This window comes from Delphinus delphis, chromosome 3, assembly GCF_949987515.2.
Source record: "Delphinus delphis chromosome 3, mDelDel1.2, whole genome shotgun sequence".
In the NCBI taxonomy this organism is placed as follows: Eukaryota; Metazoa; Chordata; class Mammalia; order Artiodactyla; family Delphinidae; genus Delphinus; species Delphinus delphis.
The window spans coordinates 1,937,155-1,954,003 of NC_082685.1; the positions used below are offsets into that span (position 1 = coordinate 1,937,155).

At 61.6% G+C, this 16,849-nt stretch overlaps 2 protein-coding genes across 4 annotated transcripts; one reads left to right on the plus strand and one right to left on the minus strand.

Annotated features, from left to right (window-relative positions):
• The first annotated feature begins 520 nt into the window (after window positions 1-520).
• FSTL3 (follistatin like 3) lies at window positions 521-6,777 on the plus strand. Of its 3 annotated transcripts, XM_060007235.1 has the most exons (6): window positions 521-710; window positions 2,060-2,245; window positions 3,491-3,644; window positions 4,415-4,630; window positions 5,234-5,461; window positions 5,552-6,777. In XM_060007235.1, the coding sequence occupies exons 1-6, from the start codon at window positions 608-610 to the stop codon at window positions 5,574-5,576; spliced, it is 912 nt and encodes a 303-aa protein (XP_059863218.1). In that variant the 5' UTR covers window positions 521-607; the 3' UTR covers window positions 5,577-6,777. The 3 variants fall into 3 exon arrangements, with proteins under 3 accessions (XP_059863218.1, XP_059863220.1, XP_059863219.1); XM_060007237.1 differs by lacking the exon at window positions 3,491-3,644; XM_060007236.1 differs by lacking the exon at window positions 3,491-3,644 and having other exon boundaries at window positions 5,234-6,777.
• An 869-nt stretch (window positions 6,778-7,646) lies between these two features.
• Window positions 7,647-11,386, minus strand: PRSS57 (serine protease 57). Its single transcript, XM_060007240.1, has 5 exons — window positions 11,308-11,386; window positions 10,838-10,991; window positions 9,746-9,890; window positions 9,108-9,362; window positions 7,647-7,971 (listed from the first exon to the last, which is right to left on the minus strand). The coding sequence occupies exons 1-5, from the start codon at window positions 11,384-11,386 to the stop codon at window positions 7,759-7,761; spliced, it is 846 nt and encodes a 281-aa protein (XP_059863223.1). The 3' UTR covers window positions 7,647-7,758.
• Between the last annotated feature and the right edge of the window lie 5,463 nt (window positions 11,387-16,849).

Below are 16,849 nucleotides of genomic sequence, written 5' to 3' on the forward strand. Positions count from 1 at the left end.
CTGTCAGCGATGTTGTCAGGAGCATCGTGTCTCTGGGGTCTGTCTCTGCCACACCTCTCTGCCTCTGTTTCCCACCCCACCAGCCTCCCCATCCCTCCACGCGCTCACACCCAGCCGTGCCCACCGGCTCTAGGGGCCAAGTGGCCAGGCGGATGGCCGGGGGTGTGTGATTAGGAAACTGGCTGGGGCTGAGGTCCCTGGGGCGTGTAGGGACGGGGAGGACAGGCCAGGAGTCCAGAGCACACTGGGGCCACCCCAGCGACCACATGCAGAACACGACGCGCACGGATCCGCAGACGCGCTCCCCTTGGTTCACCGGCCAGTACCCCAAACGCACGGCGACACCTCGAACTCACAGCCACGAGCCCGGCTCCCGGGTCGTGCCCCCGCCCCCGACCAGCTGCCGCCCACATCGCGCGCGACACTGCCCCGCGCCCCGCCGTCCCCGCGCCCCGCCCCGGCCGGCCCGCCCCGCCCCGCCCCGCCCGCAGCCCGCGGGACCTTTATAGGGCGCGCCGGCCGCGCGCTGGAAGTGGTGCCGCCGCCGCCCTCCCTGCAGCCCGCCCGCGCGTCCGACGCGGGGGCCGCCGCCGTGTCTGCGTCCGCCATGCGTCCCGGGGCGCCGGGGCCACTGTGGCCGCTGCCCTGGGGGGCCCTGGCGTGGGCCGTGGGCTTCGTTGGCTCCGTGGGCTCTGGGGACCCCGCGCCCGGTGAGTGGGGCGGCCGGAAGGGGCGGGCGGGGCGGGCCACCCACGTGGGCCTGCCCGGAATGCGGGCCTGGGGGCGAGGTCGGGGGGCGCGGCGGCGGTGGCAGAGAGCGGTGACCCGTGGTGACCCGTGGCCGCTGCAGGTTGAATCTGGGAGGGCTTGAGGCTCCCCTCCCCCAGCCCCAAAAGGCCCAAAGGAGGGTCACCAGGAGGTCAGGAGAGCAGATGTGACTCCTTCACAATTTATTTATCAAGAATCTAGTCACAAGAGCTGCTGACAATTATTGGGCGCCTAGTGTCTGCCTCTTCCGTCCTGGAATCCACGCAACAGCCCAGTAGTGTGGGCACTCTTCTGCCCGGTTTCCAGGTGGGGAAACTGAGGCACAGGGTCACACAGCTTGTAAGTGGCAAAGCGGGGATTTGAACCTCGACCATCCGGGTCCCAATGCTCCAGAAAGGCAGGGCTGGGTGGCTGGACTCAGGACCTCCAGCTGGGGTCTCAGATTTTCCCTGGGTCTGGTTCAGGCAGACAGGTCATTGGAATCTCACACCTGCCACTTGCGGAGGTGCCGGGGAAGTCACATCCCCACTCCTGGCCTCAGTTTCCCCTTTTATACGGGGTGCCAATGTGCTGGGCTGCCCAGAGCTGGTCCCTGGGAGGCGCTCAGCACAGAGCCTGGGAGCTCCATGGAATGGGGGCCGTGGCCACCCCCGCCCCCACTTAACGGTGCAGAAACCGAGGGCCATCTGCCCCCCACCCCACCCTGCAGCCCCACCCCAGCCCCGCAGTGAGGGGAGAGCCAAGCCCCCTCCCCGAAGGCCGCATCCCCGGGGAGACAGTGAGCTCATGCGAGGGGAATGTTCCCGAGTTGGAGTGAGTAAGAGGCGGGCCAGGCGAGGGGGGGCTGCTGGGCGAGGGGGCTCCGCGTGCCCTCGGGCGCTGTCTAGACAGAGGGCAGAGGCGGGAGAGGCGGCTCCAGGGCCCGCTGACCCTGACACGTCCAGCTCCGGGCGTTTGCCTGCTCGGGCAGGATGCCAGGCCCGGGCTGGGGGCCTGGACCCGGGGGGGAGAGGTTCCCAGGAGGGGGTGGGGTGGGTGCTGGAGCAGTGTTGGGGCTGGAGCCCAGAGAGGAAGGGTCCCCAAAGAATCTGCAGCCAGGGTGGGGACACCTGTGCGGTTCTCTGCCCCTCCTTCCCAGGTCAGGGGCAGATTATCCCCTCCATAATTACTGAGCACCAACTGTATGCATCGCCATGGGCCGGCAGCTGGCTGGAAGGCCAAGGCCTGGGTGTGTGGGGGGGGCACCGGAGGGCGCCTCTGGCCACGTGGGGACTGGCCCGCTCGTCCGCAGGTGGTGTCTGCTGGCTCCAGCAGGGCCGAGAGGCCACCTGCAGCCTGGTGCTGAGGACGGACGTGAGCCAGGCTGAGTGCTGTGCGTCTGGTAACATCGACACCGCCTGGTCCAACTTCACGCACCCGGGGAACAAGATCAGCCTCCTGGGCTTCCTGGGCCTCGTCCACTGCCTCCCCTGCAAAGGTGAGACCCTGGGTGTCGGCCGCAGGCCAGGGTCACAGGGTCAGAGGCGGGACAGCGAGAGTGAGCCCCCCGTCTTGGGGGCAGGCAGAAGCTTGAGGCTGCCGGCACGGGGATCCCAGGCTCAGAGAGGGGTTGCGGGCCTTCAGGCTCCCAGCTTAGCCACCTGCAGGTGAGGGTTCAGGAAGCTCCAAGGAGTCCCCAGTTTGGATTCCAGCCTCTAGGCCCTTGCTCACGAGGAGCCCTCTGCCAGGGTGGCCTTTCCCACTTGCCCTGCACCTGGTGGATGTGCTCACACCTAGCTCCTAGGAAGGTGGATTTTCCCCGACTGGCCATTAGGGTTCGTGACCCCACACTCTGTTTCCAGACACTTATCTGCCCTTGACCCCGCAGAGTCCAGGGTCTGGGGTTGGGCTTAGCTGTGGTTAAACAGCTGCATGTTAAACAAGCGTGTGCCTCTGCACCATGCTCTGCGAAATGCTGCCTCCCCCATCAGACTAGGGGCTCTCTGAAGGCAGAATGAGTGAATGACTAAGTCAAGACATCGTCTCTGCCCTGGAGAAGGGGTTGGGGATTTTCCCAGCCCCCTGTGCAAGGCTGAACCTGCAAGGACCCAGAGGGCGCAGGGGGGCATGACTTGAAGGAGGTGGGCTCTAGAGCCAGGGTGCTGGCGGATGATTAGGAGTTCGCCAGCTGGAGAAAGCATGGGGGAGAGCATCAGCAGAGACCATGGCCTGGGATCAGACCCTGGTGGGTGGAGTCAGGACAGGGGCACAGGGAGGAGGCTGGAGCTGAGGGCTGCAGACCTGCAGGCCAAACTGAGGAGCCTGACTGGCCGCTGGGGTGTGATTAATCCCAGATCAGCCTGGCTGGGTGGTCCCAGACTCAACTGCCATGTGCCCTGGCTCCCTCCAGAAGCCCCTCTGGCTTCTGGGAGGAGGACAGACTTCAAAAAGTGCCTGGCCTGGGCATGAGACGGTCCAGGACCCCCTCCCCCCCACCCCCCAACCTTGTCTGGCCTTGGGGACAGGAACTCAGCCCTGCCACTTCTGTTCTTGCTTGCGTGAAGCCACCCGGGAGAGCGTTTCCAGATGTGCGTGTGGGTGGGCAGCATGGGAGGCGCCCAGGTGCAGCCCACATGCCCTGGCACAGGGACGTGGGGCACGCCAGCTAGTCTCTTAGGAGCATCCATCATTTTCTGCTCACCCTGTAAGGTGGGTTTCCCCATCAGCCCCACTTTACACACAGGGAAACTGAAGCTGAAACATCAACTCGAGCTCAGAGACGGCCCTCCAGACCCACAAGCCACAGAGCTGGGGGGTCCATCGGGTCCGGCCTGGAGTTCTCACGCCGAAGTGCCCTGGCTGTCTCCAACTCACAGCTGTGACCGTTTCCCCCTTTTGTAAAATGACGACAAAACGGCACCACCTTGTGGGGGTAGATGGGAGGCTGCACTGGGCCTGGGAGGCCAGAAGCAGCCGTTAGCCGGGCCCGAGTGGGGGCGGGGATCTCAGAGAGAGACTTGTCTTCCTACCTGAGAAATGGGGCTGCGGGGGGCGGTAACCCCTGGTTCGGAGGGCTCGGGCTGTGGGAGGCCCCCTCCTCAGGAAATGAGGCTCAGACCAGGCCGACGCCCCGCCCTCCCTGACACCTCCTCCGGGGAGGTCCTGGCAGGCACGGGGAACAGACGCTGCCCGTCCTCCCCATACCCGCGCCTGGACGGGGTGGAGCCCCCCGCTCCCCCCGCGGGCTGACGCAGCCGATCCCCCGCCGGCCTTCCCAGAAACGCGCGTAAATCAGGGAACAGACGTCAGCCCGAGCGGGTGGCCCAGCTGCGGAGCGAGAGCTGGACCGGGGGCGGAAGCCCGTTCCTCCCGGACCCCCAGATTCCGGGCAGAGACCCCCCCCCTCCCGCCCACACTGAGCCCCGCCCCCCGACAGAAGCCCGCCCCACGAGCAGCGTCGAGTCCGTGTCCACCCGGGCCGTGGCTGAATCTCGTCCCTAACGGTCCCGCCCCCAGACCCCCAAATCAGTCTCCTCCCCTGTGGGCCCCGACTCCGGCCCGGCCTCTATCCCTCGGAACAGGGAGGGGGCGAGGGCGCGGGGGGCTCTGAGGGCCTCCGGCCTCGGCCACGCGCCCCAGCCCACACGTGTGTGTCCTCTGTCCACAGATTCGTGCGAGGGCGTGGCGTGCGGCCCAGGCAAGGCCTGCCGCATGCTGGGGGGCCGTCCGCGCTGCGAGTGCGCGCCCGACTGCTCGGGGCTCCCAGCGCGCCTTCAGGTCTGCGGCTCGGACGGCGCCACCTACCGCGACGAGTGCGAATTGCGCGCCGCGCGCTGCCGCGGCCACCCAGACCTGCGCGTCATGTACCGGGGCCGCTGCCGCAGTACGTAGGGGCGGGGCCTGGGGGAGGGGCGGGGCCACCGGGCCTGAGCATCCTGTAAGGCCGCTGCCGCAACGCGTGGGGGCGGGGTCTTGGCAGGAAGGGGCGGGGTCTGAAATCCAGGGTGTCCTATTATGTCTTACGGATTTGGGCGGGCTAGGCGGGGTGGCACCCCACCCACCAGCCCTGCTCCCAGGCCTTGTGCTAGGCGGGGCTTAGATGGGAGCTCGTGGGCGGGGCCTAGCGGAGGGAGTCTATTGTCCCGCGAGAGTGTCACTGGATTAGGTCTTTTGTGGGGTCATGAATGAGAAAGAGTTGGGTGCAGGTTTGGAAAGGGGGTTCTGGGGCTCATATGGGGTGAGAGATACGAGTGTGTGTCAGAGAAGCTTACTGGTGCAATCAAAGGGGGGAGGGATTGAGGGTGGATCTGGAGTGTGGGCGCGGTTCGTGGAAGGGGTGTGGCTTCTAGTGCAACAAGGGGGCCGCGTCTGAGGGTGGGACCCTGAGGGCGGGCTCGCGGCGGGGACGGGAGGAGCGCCCCTGACCCTCCCCGACGCCCCACCGGCAGAGGAGCGCCCCTGACCCTCCCCGACGCCCCACCGGCAGAATCGTGCGCGCACGTTGTGTGCCTGCGGCCGCAGTCATGCGTGGTGGACCAGACCGGCAGCGCGCACTGCGTGGTGTGCCGCGCGGCGCCCTGCCCCGCGCCCTCCAGCCCCGGCCAGGAGCTCTGTGGCAACAACAACGTCACCTACATGTCCTCGTGCCACCTCCGCCAGGCCACCTGCTTCCTGGGCCGCTCCATCGGCGTGCGCCACCCGGGCAGTTGTGCAGGTGCGGCGAGGGGCGGGGAGCAGCGGCGGGGTCTAGCCCCCAGCCCCTCTCCGCGCCCGCATTTCTCTTTTGGTCCCTCCCACTCTGCAGGCACCCCCGAGCAGCTAGATGCTGAGTCGGAGGAGGACGAGGAGAACTTTGTGTGAGCCTGAGGGACCGGCCTGGGCCTGGCGTTCAAGGCAGCCCCGTTTTATTTATTGCCACAGCAGAGTCTAATTTATGTCCCACGGACACTCCTCAGAGCCTGGACCGGGACCATTTTGGGAGCCCTGTTGCCCCCCGACGATACCTTGGAAGGACTGGGGGAAGGAGGCCTGGGAGCAGGGCTGGTGGGTGGGGTGCCACCCCAGACCTAGGTACCCTACTGCCCAGGAGGACCCCACGCTTCTCCTTCCTCGGGGATAACTCTATTCATTGTCGCTGCCACCGAGAGGGCTGGGGACTTCCTGCCAGCAACTAATGAAGAGGCACCCTGGCCTCTATTGATAGAACAGGGACCAGGGGGTGAGAGGGGGTCCACGGCCTGGGTGTGTAGAGATGAGCCTCAGAACATGCCCAGACCCCAGACAGGCCAAGGAAGCAACCACTGTCCCCCATCAGCCCCAGGGTAACCAAAGGGCTTACCTTCCCTCTCCCTCCAGCTCCCAGTGTGTTCTGTGAAGGCCCCTGAGAAAAGCCCAGCTTGTCCCCAGGGATAGGGTGCCATCTGGGCCTCTGGACACAGGACTTGGGCATGGAGAGGCCGTATCTGCCCAGAACAGGGCATCATGTCCGGTGGTGCCCGGCCCACTTAGGGTGGGACCCGCTGGGGTCCCTGCTCACCCACTGGCCCAGGACGGAGAATAGACACCCAGACCCACTGCACACCTGGCATCCTGGAGCCGTGTGTCTGAGGGGCACCCCAGTGCCTGCTGCCCCGTGCAAAAGTGAGGTCCAGACCCGGGACCCTCTGTCCCCCGCATCCTGCCCTGGCCACGCCTCTTAGCCCTGTTCCCAGCTGAGCCCCCCCTGCCTGCCAGCCGGGTTCCCTCCATCTTCCTGGGCTGTTGCTCTTTGTCACCTCCCTGTGCCTGTGTGTAGACTGGAGGTTCAGACCAGGGTGGGGGCCCAGCGGGGCAGGAGCCCAGCTCCCCGAGTTTGGAGCGAGGAGCACAGGGCAGTGGGGCTCGTCCGTGTCCTTCCCAGCCTCCAGGAAGTGCCTTACCTGTGACACCTGGAAAAGTGCCCTTGAGCAGTGGGTTCGCCCGAGCCCCCGACAAGGCAACCTCCCCCGCCCTGGGGTCCTGCCTCGCCTGCCAAAGAAATAAACACTGAAAAAGCCACTTTGGATGTCCAGGCCTCGGTTTGCCCGCCACCTCTCTGAGCCTCTGCGCCGCCCACTTTGGTAGGGGGTTACCAGCCTGGGTCCTGGGGTGCTGTGATGCTGGTGCATAGTGTGTTCTGGAAGCATCCAGCGCAGAAACACAGGTGTATGTCCTTGGGGCGGCCACTGCCCGACTCGGGGCCTCAGTGCCCACCTTCAGGCCGTGGGCGGCAGCCGAGGTAGAACTGGGGCAGGTGGGGTGAGGGTGGGTGGGAGAGTCTTGGCCTTTATGGGGCAGGGGAGGGGAAGAGGGGGGTCAAGATGGCTTAGGGCAGCCCCAAGAGGCCACCTGGTTTAGGGTCCAGAAACGGAGGCCTGGCCTGGAAGGGTTGGAGGTACCATAGTGACACTAACACGATTAGTAAAAGTACCGGCTGGGACTCGCCCAGCCTTGCCGCCAGCCGGGCACCATTCACTCAAAGCGCTTTTCAGAGGGTGAGCCAGGCCAACCTGAGACCCTACCCTCTCCCGGCCTCGGTTTCCCCATCTGTGTGGGGTTGGCTGGAGGGCAGAGGAGTGGCGGTCCAGGTAGGGACCAAGGCGGGGAGGCCGTCCCAAGCTCGGGCTGTGAGGCAGGGTGGGAAACTCCAGAGGGGTCAGCGCGGGGAGGGTGTGGGAGGGTGGAGAGGGGCCCAGGTCCTATGGCTCAAGGTCCTTCCGGGAGGGAGTGGTGGAACTGGACCCTCGGCCACGCTGAGGCCAAGGAGAAGCTCAAAGACATGCGTGGACCCTGGAGGCAGACCATCGTGTCTGGTGAGCCAGTTAACACTTTATTGTGTTATTTTGCCCTTTTTGTTTGGAACTGATTCCCCCCTATCCCACCTGCCATCCCACACACACCAGGCTTCCTGGGGTTTGGGGGCCCATGGACCCTCTGCCCCAGCCACGGAATTTTCCAGGCCGGAGCTAACCTCATCTTGTGCGCTGCTGTGGTTCAGGCAACTCCTGCTGGGCCCCCAGTGGTCCTGGGTGGGGGGCTGGGCTGGGGGCCGTGCGGGCCCCGCCGAACCACGTCCCAGATCCAGGTCACGAAGGCGGACACCAGTGTGTACACGTCGGGGGTCTTGGGGTCGCCGCACCAGAGGCCGGAGAAGGAGACGACGCCATGGGCCCGATTTCTGCAAACCAGGGGCCCCCCAGAGTCTGCCTGGAGGTGGAGGCAAAGGTGAGGCCAGGGGTCCCTCTCTGGGCCTCACTTTCCTTAAAGGAGCTCATACGGGTGAATCTGAGAAGGACCCTCCCTGCCTCAAAATCCTTCCATGGCTCCCTAGAGCTTTTACAGCAAAGACTAAGCTCCTCACCTCAGCCTTTAAGGCCTAGAGGATCCAGCCCCCACCCACCTGTCTGCCCTCCTCTCCCCCGACTTGCTTGGTTCCAGCCATGCCAGCCTACCTCGCTCTTCCTGCAGCAAAGCAAGCTCCAACCTCTAGGCTTTTGCATATTCTTGAGACCCGTTACTGCCCCCTGCTGGACACTGCTTGTATAAATACACAAGTCGGCAGCACCTTGTGCAGTGCACAACTTGCGCAGCTGTACACAGCAGCTCTGTGACTGGTCTCTCTGCCTGGCATGCCTCCCCTCAGATCTTCTCAAGGCCCCGCCAACTCTCAAAAGTACTTTCCTCAGAGAGACCTCCCGGAATACCGTAAAACTCCTGCTTCCTCCTCTCCCCTCACCTCCCCACACCTATCACCCTAATTGTCACCTGGAATCAGCTCTGACCCTAAGAAGTAGGTCCTATTTGTGTGACAGTTTTACAGATGGAGAAAGTGAGGTCCCGAGAAGTGAGGTGAGTTTTCTAAGACCACACATCTGGGAAGTGGCTCAGTCTGGACCTGGACCCAAGCAGTTGGGCTCCAGAATCTGAACCACTGCACTCTCGTGGCTGGAACAAAAGACACCGTCCCCCACCCCCACCCCACACCTGGGCTGAGTTTCTTCCTTGGCACCGGGGCCAAATTTGCCATTAATCCATACAAGGGCTTAGGAGCAGGAGCTCCTTCCTTGAGATCTGGACCTTGCTTTTTTTTTTTTTTTTTTTTTTGACACTGCTTTTAAAGACACAAATCTGTAGCTGTTTGTGCAGTGCGCAACCCGCACAGCCATACATGGCATCCCTGTGACCCTGGGCAACTCTGTGCCCTTCCAGGGCCTTAGGCGAGGCCCATCTGGTCGAAGGTGAGCTGGGACTTAGTTCCCAAGGCTCTGCCCAGCTCTGACCCTCTCTGTGGGCCTCAGTTTCCCCACGCAGTAAGCAGGCAGGACAGAGACTGAGTGTCTCACCGAGCAGAAGCCACGTCGCCGGCGGTCCCCACTGCGGGTGCAGAGCATGGCAGGGCTCAGCCGCCCCTTCCAGGAGCTGTTGCAGATGTCCAGGCCCAGCACGCGGACCTCGGCCTCCATCAACACAGGCGGCAGCTCCTCGAAGTCGGACACGGAGCCCCAGCCGGCCACCTGGCACCGTGCCCCGGCCATGGGTGGCCTCCGTGGCAGCCCCAGCAGCCCCACTGCAGGACCCAGGATGGCAGAGCTGTTCAGCTGCAGGGGGAGCACTGAGGTTAGGCCCCCCCCACCGCAGCCACCCACCACTGCTCCTGCCTGTTCACCTTTCTGGGTTTCTTCTTGGCCTCATGGAGAGAAGTCAGTGGCAGCCGTCATTAGGCTGTCGGAAGGCCACCACGCGCCACCGCCCGTCAGGCCTCAACTGCCTCAGACCAGGACTCTGGTCTTCCCCAGCCTCCAGGCCTCGAGTCTCAACCCCTCAGCTGCCCAAAGGGTCTTTCTAACGAGCCTCTCCTTCCCTGCTCTGAGCACGGGTGCTCACAGGATCCCAACAGCTGATTTTAAACAAATCAGGCCATCGTTGGTGTGGGGGGGCCTGGGACCCGCGTCTGGCCCTCGTCCCCCACGCAGCGTCTCACCCGCAGCAGACAGATGTCACTGGTGTGGGTGGCCAGATGGTAGTCGGGGTGCGTGAAGACAGCCGAGATGCTGAACACCTGCTGCGTGGCCTCTGCGGTGCGCAGGTCGTGGGCCCCTAGCACCACCAGGCCCGTCTGGGGGTCTCTGCGGGGTGGGGAGGGTGGTTGTGAGCGAGGCTGGGGTGAGGGCCACCCGGCACGGGCCAAGCAAATCCATGTCACCCTCACGCCAGCCCGTGATAATAAGCGTCACGTTTATTACCGTTCCACCTCAATTATGGTATTAACTCCGATCGCAGCAGTATGAATTGAATTTAATTTTTTTTTGGCCACGCCGCGTGACCTGCAGAATCCTAGTTCCCCGTCCAGGGATTGAACTCGCTCCCCCTGCAGAGAGACCATGAAGTCCTAACGACTGGACCACCAGGGAATTCCCACTGCAGTACTTTTAAAAAAAAATTTAATTAATTAATTAATTAATTTTCGGCTGCATTGGGTCTTCATTGCTGCGCTCGGGCTTTCTCTAGTTTCAGCGAGCGGGGGCTACACTTCGTTGGGGTGCCTGCGGGCTTCTCATTGCGGTGGCTTCTCTTGTTGCGGAGCACGGGCTCTAGGCACGCGGGCTCAGTAGTTGTGGCTCGTGGGTTCTAGAGCGCAGGCTCCGTAGTTGTGGCGCCCGGGCTTAGTTGCTCCGCGGCCTGTGGGATCTTCCCGGACCAGGGCTTGAACCCGTGTCCCCTGCATTGGCAGGCGGATTCTTAACCACTGCGCCACCAGGGAAGCCCCTGCAATATTAATTTTAATACTTATAAAAATATACTTAGAATGAATATAATACTCATTATATTTATTCTAATTCCCACCTCGATTATAGTATCGCCTCCAATAATTTCAATATGAAGGTTAGTAATCGTTATAACAATATGCTCAGGACAAGCGTAACGGTTATAACATCGGCTTATGGTCACGGCGGCTGCTCGTCCCCTACTTCTCCTGCCGCCCCCCCATCCCTGATAAACCCCCCAGCTGAGAGGCCTGTCTGCACGAGCCCTCACCCCACCCACACCAGGGCACCCCCTCATCCTGGCTCACCTGTCTTTGAAGCAGTGGGCGGCCGACACAACCCAGCGGGTCCGCAGCAGGAAGCCCCCGCAGTGGTGCTGGCCCTGGAAACTCACGGACGCCATGTAGGGCCGGGAGTGGGGGGTCACCTGGTGGCCCCCGATGATTCGGGACGCCCAGGAGCCTGCAGGCAGGGTGGGCAGCGAGTCAGGGACGAGGCAGTGTGGGGTAGGGGTCAGGCTGGGCAGGATAGACAGACACAGAGATGCCCAGAGAAGGACGTGGAGTTTGCCGGGAGAGGGGCCGGGTGCACTAAAAGCTGGGTCCGGGCCTGGCCGAGACCCCAGCTGGGCCTCATGCCCGCCTCCCAGCGGAGACCCGAGAGGAACAGCCATGCAGGGGGCTGAGTAACTGACCACGTGGTGCTACCTGGAGCTTCCTGGGTGGGGCCCCTGTACGGGGCTCTGATGGGCTTGGTTGGGCTACTCGGGGGTCCTCACCTGGGGGCCTCATGGGCAGCATCTGGAAGGCGGTCAGAGTCAGCAGCAGGCAGGCCCAGCTCCCCTCCCCGGGCCTCATGGCTGCTGCAGGTCAGCCTCTCCCTGGAGAGCTCTGCGGGCCATGGTCCACCCACCGCCCAACGGCCCGGAAATGGGGAACTGGGCTGTGGCCTGTGGTCAGAGGCCCCACCAGCCCAGTTCTGAGCCCGTGCTTCGGAAAGCCTGATGATTCTCCTGCATCGGGGTCGTTGATGATAATCGTAATGGCACGGGAAGCCAGGAGCCAGGGCAGTGGAGTGGGCGCGGGGGCTCTGGGGGGCTCCCGGCTCTGCCAAGACATGTGACCCCAGAGGTCCCTAATGCGTGCCATGCCCCGGCTTACCCAGCATCTCCCAGGTACGCAGCTGGCAGCACAACAGCCCTCGCTGCCCCTCAGGGCTGGGGACCAGCTCTCCAGCTGAAGGGGGTCCGGGTCCAGCCCTGCCCGTCACTGCCTCAAACCTCAGTTTCCCCGTCTGCAACCCCAGCCTCCAGAAAGCCTTGTGACTGCTGCTGCCTTGGTTGCATGTATTGAGGTATTGAGTGCCTACGGCATTACCAGCCTCCGGTAAGTGCTGGAGATGGAGCCCAATGTGACAAAGGCACCCACCCTCGCGGTGCTGGCATTTCTCGGGGTTGTGGGTACAGATGAGGTGATCCGGCTTCATGGCTGAATCACAGGCTCTGGTGGCCAGAGAACAGCGAGCTTGTCAGGTCAGTTCAGGGCCTGGAAGGCGGGGGCTTCTCCTGTGGGTACCGGGGAGCCATGGAGGCTTCAGAGCAGGGAAGGGGCAGCAGGGCCTTGGTGAGGGGCCACACACAGGGGACACACAGGTCAGAGGCCCTGTGCTGCCTTGCGGAGGCTTTGCTGAGACCCCGTGCCCGTCCGCCATCAGTCACTAAAGTGGAGACGCAGAGGGACATCTGGGAGGCAGGGGACCCCGCACAGCATGGAGGAGAGCGACTGGGGCTAGGGGCAGCCCTGTGCAGAGAGGGGGCCAGTGTCACAGGAAGGGGAACGGAGGCTCAGTGGCCGCTGCTCACAGTAGGCTCACCCCACACACGCCTCGGAGGCACAGAGGGTACCTCGCCAGAACGCAGTGCCCAGCCCGGAGGACCAGGGTGGGCTCCACCAGTGCCGGGGCGGGGGAGGGTGGTCCTCCCAGCCCATCACTCAGCATTGCGACAAGGGTGTGAGGGCGTGGGATGGACGGAGAAGGTGAGGTGGAGGTGGGAGAGACCCAGTGGCAGAGACATGGAAGAGAGGCAGAGACAGAGAGATAGACACAGAGACAGAGGGAGACAGAGAGATAGAGGCAGGACAGGACTCTAACATGGGTCTCATGGGGCTAAATCCAGGCGTGGGCAGGGCTGGTCCCTCCGGAGCCTCCAGGGGAGCATCCGTTCCTGCCTTTTCCAGCTTCCAGAGGCGCCGCATCCCTGGCTCGCGGCCCCTCCTGCATCCTCACAGCCAGCAGCGCAGCATCTCCCGTCTCTCTCTGCGTCTGACCCTCCCGCCTCCCTCTGATAAGGATGCTGTGATGATGCTGGGCCCCCGGGAATCCAGAGTCGTCCCCATCTCTCTTAACTCAATCCCACCTGCAAGGTCCCTTCTGCCCCATCAGGTGACGTACCCACAGGTCCCAGGACCAGGATGCGGAGGCTGTGGGGCCGTATTTAGCCAACCTCAGTCCCCTGTGTTAATTAGTTTGCTATGTTGTTATCACACCCATTTCACAGACAAGGAAACTGAGGCACAGCCTTGAAAGCTGCAGGGTGGGGGTAGAACCAGCTGGTTTGGAAGGAACCAGCCGTGCTGGCATGCAGACTCCTAGATCTCAGCCCGGATAGGCCCACTGATCAGGTAAGAGAAGGTCATTCTAAGCCACTAAGTTTGCAGTGATGTATTACTGCAGCTGCGGGAAACCATCAGGCCCTGAACATGGAGGCAAGTGGGAAACGTCCATGCGAAAGTCGTTTCCGGGGTCTCGGCCAGAGCTGGACCCCGCATTTCCCTCGGAAGTCAATGCAGGCGGTAGCAGATGATTCTTCGGGAGACTTTGGTGGCTCCTGTCCACTCTGGCTCCCTGGGGCTGTCCTGTCTCGTCTGTGCCCCAAGGCCTCAGTCGCTTCCCCCAGCCACATGCCCCTGGGGGTTGGTATTACCCGAAGCTGCAGATGTGTGGAACTCGTGCAGTCCTAGAGCAAACCAAGGCTGTAGGTACTGTTTCTGTCCCTATGGGGAAACAGAGGCACAGAAAGTTTAAGTACCTTGACTAAGGCTGCACAGCGAGGGGGAAATGGGGCCAGGGTTGCAGCCTCAGGCCAGCTCCTGTTGCCTCTGCCGAGGGCCGATTCTTCCCACAGCCCGTTGTATTTTCCTTCTTGTCTGGCAAGCAGTTGTGAAACCAGCGACTGTCCTTCAAGGATCCAAGTAACCAAGTCCTGAGGAACGGACTGTGTGGAGCTCAGTGTTTCCACTTCCCAAACTGAAGCCCAGAGAGTGGAGCTTGGCTGGTCTGGGGCTGCACAGCAGACGGTCTTGAACCCAGAACTCCGGGACTGTCATCCTTGAAGGGTCTTTCCATGGAGGATTTGGGTGGCTTTCCAAGTCAGAGCAACTCAACAATAATAATGTTGCTTCTGATGACGATGATAATAATAGCTCCCTTTACTGAACTCTTACTTTTGTTATTGATTTGTTAGCGCTCTTTACATATTGAGGAGATTAGCTCACAGTTCCTGAGCATCTGAGTGGGGTATGCATGCAGTCGGTGCTCATCACCCAGCCCTGAGTGGGGCATGCAGTCGGCGCTCAGAAAGTGCACAGCCTCTTCCCTAGCCCAAAGCAGCAGCAGAGGTTCAAGAAGTCAGGAGAGGTTATGGGGCTTGGTCAGGAGCCCCTGAGAATTTGAGAAAAGCTCAAAATCTTCCCAGGAAACCCCCCGGGCTCAGTGTTGGAGCCCAGGGAGCCCACCCCACTTGGCCCCTGTGTGTCTCAGTGTCCTCATCTGTGAATAGGGTTGGTCCTTGGAATGGGGCATAGGCCCGGCAGGTGTCAGCTGGTGACGCTCTCCCTTACACCCCACACTTTACTTTTTAACCTCGTTAACTCACATTCCAAGGAAATCACTTCTTCTTTCTTTCTTTCTTCCTTTTTATTTTTTATTATTTTTTGGCTGCGCTGCACAGCATGCGTGATCTTAGTTCCTCCACCAGGTATCAAACCCGTGCCCCCTGCAATGGAAGCACAGAGTCTTAACCACTGGACCGCCAGGGAAGTCCCAGCTTCTTATTTCTTGAGTGGACGGAACTGCCTTAAAAGTAAACAGTCCAGGACTTCCCTGGTGGCATAGTCGTTAAGAATCCGCCTGCCATACGTATAGCTGATTCACTTTGTTATACAGCAGAAACTAACACAACATTGTAAAGCAATTATACTCCAATAAAGATGTTAAAAAAAAAAAAAAAGAATCCGCCTGCCAATGCAGGGAACACGGGTTTGATCTCTGGTGCAGGAAGATCCCATATGTCGCGGAGCAACTAAGCCCGTGCGCCACAACTACTGAGCCTGTGCTCTAGGGCCCGCGAGCCACAACTACTGAGCCTGTGTGCCTAGAGCCCGTGCTCTGCAACAAGAGAAGCCACTGCAATGGGAAACCCACGCACCGCAACAAAGAATACCCCCACTCGCCACAACTAGAGAAAGCTCAGGTGCAGCAACGAAGACCCAACGCAGCCAAAAATTAAAAAAAAAAAAAACCAAAGGAAGCAAATAAATCTCTAAAAAAACAGAATAAACAGCCCAATCCTGCATCCTGCATCCCAGCCAGGTTTCCTCTGGATGCCAGCCCTGGCCAGTGTGGGGTGGTGACAGACACCACTGCCCTTCACAGACTTTCTCCTGGACCCGCATCCAAAGGCCTGGCAGAGAACGGAGGAAGCGACAAGTAGGTGTGAGTGGCTGGCATGTGGGGGCCCTGAGCAAGCCCATTCCACAGATGGGTGAACTGAGGTGGCGGGCAGAGCGTCACCACTGCTGTCCACGTCGTCTGCCCTTGCAGCCTCCAGGATTTCCACAGGGGGAGGATGGGTGTGGGGATGCGGCTTGGCCACTGTTGTCTGGGCCTCGGTCTCCTCCTCTGGGAAACAGGTGACCCCAGAGCATCTCTGAGGGTGTGGCGAGATCTCAGCGGGGGGCTGGGTGCCCTGGGCGCCCCTCGTCTGCAAACTGGACGCCAGCGCCACTCTTCCTGCGGGGAACGTCAAAGGAGATGGAGAGAGGTATGCAGCCCTTCATTCCATGAGTGTTTATTGAGTGCCTGCTGCGTGCGGGCACTGCATGAGTGCAAGGGGGGGCAGGGGACACAGCAGCAGGAAGACACAGACCCCTGCCCTGGTGGATAGACAGTGAATTGACATCGTCTGCAGCAGAATTAAGTGGGGAAGGAGTGACCGGAGTCGGCAAGAAGCATAGGGAGGGGGTAGGATTTTAGGGCAAGAAGGAAACCCAGTAACCCTGGTAGAGTGAGGAGGGGAATCCAGGAGGAGCCCAGGGTGGGTGCGGAGAAGGTGTCTGGACAGCCCAGCGGGGTGTGCGGCAGGGGCAGGGGAAGGAAGGGTGCTTTCAGTGTTCACCTGGGCCTCGAGAGCCAGACTGCAGGGCACTGGGGAGCCATAGAAGGTGCTTGAGCAGGGCAGGTGGGGGCAGATCCTCTGGTGAGAGTGGAGAGGAGAGAGGAGGTGGGGAGACAGGGAGGCTGTGGTTGAGCTGGAGTGGGGGACACAAGGCCTGAGCTAGAGTCAGGGCTGGGAGAGGTGAGGGGGTTTGCGACTCAGGGACAGGGGAGGAGTGGGCTCTTGGGGCCCACACAGAGCCCAGTGTCAGACCCCCCTGGAGTCCAAGCGCCCAGAGGATGTCCGGGAGCAGCCGGAGCTGCTGTAAATAAAGTTTTTTTTGTTTTTTTTAAATAAATTTTATTTATTTATTTTATATTTACTTTTCACTGCGTTGGGTCTTGGTTGCTGCGCGCGGGCTTTTCTCTAGTTGCAGCGAGCAGGTGCTACTCTTCGTTGCGGTGCGCGGGCTTCTCATTGCGGTGGCTTCTCTTGTTGCAGAGCACGGGCTCTAGGCACGCGGGCTTCAGTGGTTGCAGTACGCGGGCTCAGTAGTTGCGGCTCGCGGGTTCTAGAGCGCAGGCTCAGTAGTTCTGGCGCACGGGCTTAGTTGGTCCACGGCATGTGGGATCTTCCTACACCAGGGATTGAACCGGTGTCTCCTACATTGGCGGGCGGATTCTTAACCACTGCGCCAACCAGGGAAGTCCCTATAACTAAAGTTTTATTGGCACATGGCCACACGATGTGGCCATGTACTGCCTCCGGCCACTTTTGCACCGCAATGGCAGAGCTGAGTCCTTGCCACGGAGAGCGGCCGGCCCGCGATGTTGAAAATGTTTACCATCTGGCCCTTTACAGAAAAAGTTTGCCAACCCCTGAGCGA